The following is a 6,735-nucleotide window of genomic DNA, read 5'->3' as shown; positions in this document are numbered from 1 at the left end:
TTTCGCCCGTAACATCTTTGTTACGAGAAAATTGGTTTTTGGTACGGGCAAGTCACCTTGACAGTCACAAGTCACTCGGGAGGATAGCACGCACAAGAATCGATTAAGCACTAGAACTTCTCAAAATGACTGACGCTCAATCTACTGGAAATGCCACTTTTATTAAAGCATCTGAAGATGTTAAAAAGTTTACTTCTAAACCTACAGATGATGAGCTCTTGAAGTTGTACGCTCTCTTCAAACAAGGTATTAATGGTGATAATGACACTGCTGCGCCTGGCATGTTTGATTTCAAAGCCAAATATAAATGGAATGCTTGGAATGATCTTAAAAGAATGAGTAAGGAAGATGCTCAAGCAGAATACATTAAGCTTGTCGAAGAACTAAAGCCCAAATATAATTAAGCTTATCGCAGAAATATTTTATTTTTGTCGACTTTATCACTTTATATGGAATCTTATTTTTAAAATAAAATGAATTCCCTTAACAAAAAAAAAAAATCGGGAGGGTAGCACGCGCCGAAACTCCCACACAGCGTATCCCCCTTGTCGGTAACGAACACAATTTTCCTTTAACAAAATGTTCTATTGCAGGGTTTGAGACCACCGCTTACACCACCAAAGCTGGGAGACTATACAAGCAGGATACGCCAACCATAATCACCGAGGAATGGAAAGACGTTTCCTGTGACGTTGACAGATGGATGAAGGCATGAGCTAGGTGGAAAAGTCGTCCGTCAGAACCCAAGCACAGAATCCTTCGCTGGAGACTTATAAAGCATAAAATAGTTACCGGAATCATCACTAGCAAATGGACTGGAGATCCAAATACTTGCAAAAGGTGTTCCTTAGGAATACCCGAAACAATTGCCCATGCCTTTCTAGACTGCCCAGCTATCGCACAACTCTGGCAAAGAGTTGACGAGACAAACTGCCGAATAATTGGAATACTGCCACACGAATCCACGAAAGAAGACATACTGTTTGGACAAGACAAACAAATAGACCAACGCTTCAACAAAGTGGTTGCTCTGGGCCACGACATAGCCCTGTGGATAATATACCGCTCGAGACTTGAATTAGTGCTGGACGATGCCCAACCCAACCCGGTAGCCATAACCAAAAAATTTGACCATGAACTGAAGCGAGGAATAAAGTCCAAGTGGGCGATGGCAATGAAACAGGATCGGAAAAAAGACTTTATCGATAAATGGTCAAGGGGAAACTGGGTGAACATCATAGATGATTCTGTGATTCTCACCCAGGACACCTCTGAAGATCAAATCCCAGTCCCAACTCCGGCTTGAGAACTGCACCCAACCCTTCACCGCTGTATATTAATACCACTCCCTCTATCATCCTTTTCCATATTTTTCCTTTTTTCTTTTTTTTTCTCTTCTTTCCTTTACTTTTTCAATCCTTCCCTTCTCTTCATTATTTCATGTACATAAGCAGCCTATCTTAATACCGTTGCACACAACTTTTTATCCCTCCCTCTCACATTTATTCCTTTCCCCTTCTTTATTAAGCTAATTTCTGTTTCCATACTTTCCTAACTCTTTCCTCATCACCTTTTCTCTCTTCCACTTATATCTTTTTCTTTCTCTCTTTCTTACTTTTCCTTCTATCTTCCAGATTCTGCAAGGTAGGCCAGGAGCATTACCTGGGAGATTTTGACATAGAAGCTACCTTACCTTTTTAACAGGATAGGGTACTTTTCAATAAAGGTCTTTCTTTAAAAAAAATCGGGAACTGCATTAGTCGTAGGCGACACTCATCCGTGAGAGTTTGCCGTTTTTTCTCAGGACTCAACCGCTATCAATAGTATACCAACAAGCAAGTAATATTAAGCGGCTACAAAAATAAGTAGCAAGATCTCGCGTCCTAAAAGGAAAAAAAAAGTAAGCTAATGACCAGAACATAATTTACAATCAAAGATAAATTTCTATATGATTTATTTATTTCTATCATAGGGCAATGACAACAGGCATATAGGGAAAAAGATGAAAAAAGATGAAAAAAGATCCAAGAAGGAATGATAAAAGAACTCATCAATCCAGATCGACAATTATCAAGAAATCACCTTCAATCTCGAGAAAGCATAAAATACCTAGATAATCCATTCCAAGTATTTAGCTTTTCAAGATTTAGCACTTGTATTTAATAATATTGCTAAGAAGCTCCTTTCGCTTTTACGATATTTTGTATATAAACCACAGGACGCAAGTACTCACATCCAAAGGGAAAATACAATCTTTTCAAAGAGTTTCCACTGATTTTTTTTTTAAAAAAATTAACCATAATACTTCACCTACGTGAGGAAAGACGTTCGGTAGGTCCCGATAAAGTCACCTGGCCCGAATGGACTGACGGCGGAATTCTACCGAGCTTTCGAAACCGAGATTACCCCTTACACTTCAGCCGTTTTTTAACGAGCCCCCTCATGACGGACATACCGACAGATTTCTCGAAGAAAGAGGCAACATATTAATCCATAAGAAAAAAAGAGATGCCGTTTTGCCCAGCAATTGGCAGCTTAAGTAAAATATTATCCACAAAGCGGTAACCATCCGTAGGCTTATTTCTTACTCTAATCTTAATGTTTCAACCGGTTTTCAATGCGCCCCTCATTACGGACAAACCGACAGATTTCTCGAAGAAAGAGACAACGTATTAATCTATAAGAAAAAAGGAGATGCCGAATAGCCCAGCAATTGGCAGCCTAAGTAAAATATTACCCACAAAGCGGTAACTATCCGTAGGCTTATTGCTCTACTCTAATCTCCGAACACGGCTTATCCGTATTCTTGGCAGTGTCAACTTGGCACTATATTGTTCAATGGCGCAGTAACGAGGGAGGAGGCCTTGGAGCTCATAGCTTTGATCATTTCTTAATCTTTATTATTTAACTGATTCCATTGTGAGAATATTTATTGTTATAAGATTCGGTCATTACACCAACCTTATTATATGATAACTTTATAATATTTTGATAGTATTATTGTGTTTAACTTGTATTGTCTATGTTTTCCCGATGTGATACATTAGCTTCATTATAAAAAGTTCGATATTTCAACCATAAGAGCAGCCAAAAGATCTACCCCAACACTATTCATTCTTGACCAAAAAGAAAAGTTACCTTATCCCAAATGCAATTGAAGGCAGTTATTCAGCTACTTTTTTTGATGCTGGTATGCTTGGCTGTACCATCCACAGTAGCAGCGCCAGCTGCAAACGGTGATGATGTTCAAATAGCAAGTCGCGTGTGTACCCCAAGGTGCTGGAGGAATGGAGCTCACGGCGTGTGCTGCCAGACTCGCGATTGTGAAGTGGATTGCTCTGGTGATCATTGATCCACTAACTGAAGGCTCTTAATTAGTTCGAGCTGTATGCACGAATATTCAGTTAAGGTGGACGGTGTCTATTTTATTGTTGAATTGGTTAAAAAAAGTTATCTTGTAAACATACGAGCTTCTTAATTACATAGTAACTTATGTAGTAGAAGTTTATGGCTATAAGTATTATAAAATTGCTAAATCTATAACTTGATGAAAATTACACGTTCCTTATATTTATTTGGCCAAATGCCTTTTTATTAATAAATTATGAAATATTCAAGTTGTCTCAAACTTCTCTAAAAGTTTAAAAAAAAATATTTAAATAAAAACCATTCATCAGGGTTTTTCCCAGAACTCAGTAGCTTTCAATAATTTAGTAACATGCAATTAATATCGAGTGGCTGTGAAATTTAGAAGGATCCTGAGGAAGTCTCCATTTGCAAATATGGGATACCAGAGCAGTTTCTAAGAGTTTTTGCAGTGTTTTCTTTTAAGCAACTTCGTGGTGCAGCTCTCCTAGCGAAGGCCCAATAGCTTGGCATTATGCTTTCAAGGTAATAAAGAGATTCCGACGGATGCTCTGATGGATCCAGTTGTACTTATTATTGAGTCGCCTTGTCAAAGTAGCGATGCTTCTGGGTACCAGGGCATCGAGTCCAAAATGGATACCTGGGTTCATTGAAAAAAGTAAAGCTTGGCGCATATATCAATGTGTTATAGCAGTATAGACTTCGAAAGTCTTCCCTATGCATGGTCCACATAGTGCTCGGCTGCTCACTACTACTTTTATGTGAAACCTTATAAAAGATGAAAGCTTGGATAATAGATAATGACATTTTTATATATTATTTTTAACTGCTATTTACTCATTTTTTTTGTTTATAAACGAGATATAAGACATTATATCTTCTTTTCAATTACTGGTAAAAATTTATCGAATTATAAAGAAACGCGAACATTTCTTAATGGCTCTACATGCTCCTCCATCTTTCTGGTGCAAATCTTGAGAGGAGGGGTAGTCTTGGTCCCACGTGTCTCCCATCAGTCGACAGCTTTGCTTGCTTCATATCACATATACAAAGTAGTTAGGGAGAAATTCGAGTTTAAAAACCTTAATTCAAACATTCTTGCGGCTAACTAGGCCATGTCGAATTAGCTTAAAATATCCGTGATCAATCCGCTTCACTTCTATTTTTTATTTTACTTGTGAGTGAAGAAAGCACACGGTGCAAAATAACGTGGAGAGAATATGTTAAGTAAAATGAAAAAAAATTGGATGCAAAAAAAAAATGTATGAAAGGAATGAAGCGATCGAGGGACTAGTTCCAAAATGGGTAAACTATCTACCCTTTTCCTCAGTCATCTTTATTTATATTTGCACTGTGAAAATCCATATCGACTCAAATGGATTCTTCCTCTCTATCTTCTTGAGGGCGAGGGGAAAGAGAGGGGGACTTCTGTTTGGGAGAGCGAGAATAACGGGAATCGCGGCGGGAGGATGGAGACCGAGATGGGCTTCGAGAACGTGGGCTAAGTGAGCGCGGGCTACGAGAGCGGGGGCTGCGAGATCGCTCTCTCGGAGAGAGTGATTCACGTTTTTGGGGTGAGCGCGATTCGTGGCGCCTAGGTGAGCGGGAGTATTTTCGAGGAGAGGGGGAACGATAGCGTCGACGTGGTGAAGGCGAGTAGCGTCGACGTGGTGAAAGAGAGTAGCGCCTTCGTCGAGGAGGACTGCGGCTACGTCTACGGTCATATCGAGGAGGATTCCTTGCCCATTGAAGCCGAATGCGATATTCTCCGACTCTACGAATTCAGTGTAAATGAGCATATAACTAAGATTGTTTTGAATAATTTGAATGGGTACCTTCGGCCATGCAATTGATGCCATGCATCCTGCGCATCTCTCGGATCTTCGAACTCAACGAAGGCAATTGGGCGATCATCCTTATAGGACCTGGAGATATCGCAGCGCACTAAGGGTCCATATCTGAAAATAATAGGTATGTATTAATTTGAGCAAAATTGTGCGTTTAATTCGAACTATACCTCTCGAATTCATATGCCAAATCTCTAGCTCGTACGTCTGAAGCAAAGCCTGTAACGTATAAGATACGGCGGCCACGCATTTTTTTTCAAATCAATAAATGATCATGAAAAAAAAAACGAAAAGGAAGAGGGCTAAATGAAAAGGATAATGATGTCATTAATAGCCAGCCAATCATAAAATTTTCAAGCTGCGCACTTTATTTTTCGTTTTCTTTATTAACTTTTTTACTCATTCTCTCCGATCCTCCCTGTCACGATCCTGCTCAAAGTCTCGCTCTCTTCTCTAGTATACGCTGCAAAACCAGTCAATCTGTTTTCATTCATTCTGCCCCCCTTGACTCTATTTTCTCCACGCTTTTTCTCTGCTCTCTTTATTTCTGCTTAACGATTTTATATTTTTCCAATTTTCTGTTCTAATCGTTTCACTTTGTTGAGCGTTACTGTATCATGGGAAAATGGTGTCACGAACACTACGACAACCTCTTGAAGCAGAAATTTAGACAGCTGTTTGAACAAGTTTTGGAGAAAATCAAGGAGAAGGTGGTGTTACATAATGGCACAGGATTTAGAAGATATTATTTATTTTAACCATTCTGGTTTAGGATGAAAACATTATCACTTTCGATGAATTCGCGGATGCGTTAGATATCAATGACAGAACCGTGAGGAAGCTCTTCGAGATCATGATAAAAGTGAGTAGGCGATGCTGCAAAATTGTAAATGTTCTTGATTTTCATGTTGCCATTCTGAAATATAGGAAACTGCCCACAAACACTCTCGCCAGCACCCTTACAACCAAAGTGCTGAGACCCAAGTTCGCCATCGTGCTCTTTTGCACACCTTGCTGGGGAATAATGCGAACTATGTCGGAGGGGCCAATTATGATGATACTCCCGGGAGTAGCAGTAGCAGTGGGAATGAGACGGCATGGATCGAACATCCTTTGTTCTCACCTCCAGCCACTGCGTCTGGAGGCAGAAGCAGCCGTAACTCGTCGGACCGATGGCCTGAACGGGTTCTGGAGCGTCTTGCGGCTAGGCGTGGGTCTTTGCGTGACTGGCTCTTGCCTGAACCCTGCTATGACGGTTTCCTTCCTGCCCTCGGAGACTTGCCTACACCGCACAGTCCTATCCGATTGGATAGGCGCATGTCTGTTCCAAGACTGACGGGAATGCGGCATGCTAGGAGGGAATATTCGTCTGCGCGCAGGGTATCTAGGAGCCCAACTCCACCTCCTCCCCCCTCTGAATGAGTATGCTTATATTTTCTGCTGGAATATATTGTTACTGCTTCTTTTTTCTTCGTTGTCTTTTTCACTCCTTTTTCCCTGTACTCCTTTTGTTCCATTAAAT

At 40.3% G+C, this 6,735-nt stretch overlaps 5 protein-coding genes across 5 annotated transcripts; 4 read left to right on the top strand and 1 right to left on the bottom strand.

Annotated features, from left to right (window-relative positions):
* Positions 1 to 125: 125 nt before the first annotated feature.
* On the top strand, positions 126 to 404 carry VTP21DRAFT_8735 (uncharacterized protein; the record flags this gene model as incomplete). Its single annotated transcript, XM_069399618.1, has 1 exon — positions 126 to 404. The coding sequence occupies one exon, from the start codon at positions 126 to 128 to the stop codon at positions 402 to 404; it is 279 nt and encodes a 92-aa protein (XP_069255017.1).
* Positions 405 to 810: 406 nt separating this feature from the next.
* Positions 811 to 1,306, top strand: VTP21DRAFT_8734 (uncharacterized protein; the record flags this gene model as incomplete). The annotated part of the gene is made up of 2 exons (XM_069399617.1): positions 811 to 916; positions 1,005 to 1,306. 2 exons carry the CDS (start codon positions 811 to 813, stop codon positions 1,304 to 1,306), a joined length of 408 nt encoding a protein of 135 aa, XP_069255016.1.
* A 1,842-nt stretch (positions 1,307 to 3,148) lies between these two features.
* VTP21DRAFT_8733 (uncharacterized protein) lies at positions 3,149 to 3,352 on the top strand (the record flags this gene model as incomplete). The annotated part of the gene is made up of 1 exon (XM_069399616.1): positions 3,149 to 3,352. The coding sequence occupies one exon, from the start codon at positions 3,149 to 3,151 to the stop codon at positions 3,350 to 3,352; it is 204 nt and encodes a 67-aa protein (XP_069255015.1).
* A 1,385-nt stretch (positions 3,353 to 4,737) lies between these two features.
* On the bottom strand, positions 4,738 to 5,463 carry VTP21DRAFT_8732 (uncharacterized protein; the record flags this gene model as incomplete). The annotated part of the gene is made up of 3 exons (XM_069399615.1): positions 4,738 to 5,140; positions 5,202 to 5,324; positions 5,384 to 5,463. The coding sequence occupies 3 exons, from the start codon at positions 5,461 to 5,463 to the stop codon at positions 4,738 to 4,740; spliced, it is 606 nt and encodes a 201-aa protein (XP_069255014.1).
* A 367-nt stretch (positions 5,464 to 5,830) lies between these two features.
* On the top strand, positions 5,831 to 6,635 carry VTP21DRAFT_8731 (uncharacterized protein; the record flags this gene model as incomplete). Its single annotated transcript, XM_069399614.1, has 3 exons — positions 5,831 to 5,923; positions 5,986 to 6,075; positions 6,141 to 6,635. The coding sequence occupies 3 exons, from the start codon at positions 5,831 to 5,833 to the stop codon at positions 6,633 to 6,635; spliced, it is 678 nt and encodes a 225-aa protein (XP_069255013.1).
* Between the last annotated feature and the right edge of the window lie 100 nt (positions 6,636 to 6,735).

The sequence above is a fragment of the Calcarisporiella thermophila genome, assembly GCF_041956535.1.
Source record: "Calcarisporiella thermophila strain CBS 279.70 unplaced genomic scaffold VTP21scaffold_4, whole genome shotgun sequence".
NCBI lineage: Eukaryota > Fungi > Calcarisporiellomycota > Calcarisporiellomycetes > Calcarisporiellales > Calcarisporiellaceae > Calcarisporiella > Calcarisporiella thermophila.
The sequence above is the reverse complement of the archived record's forward strand: the minus strand, read 5'-3'. Positions and strand labels throughout refer to the sequence as shown.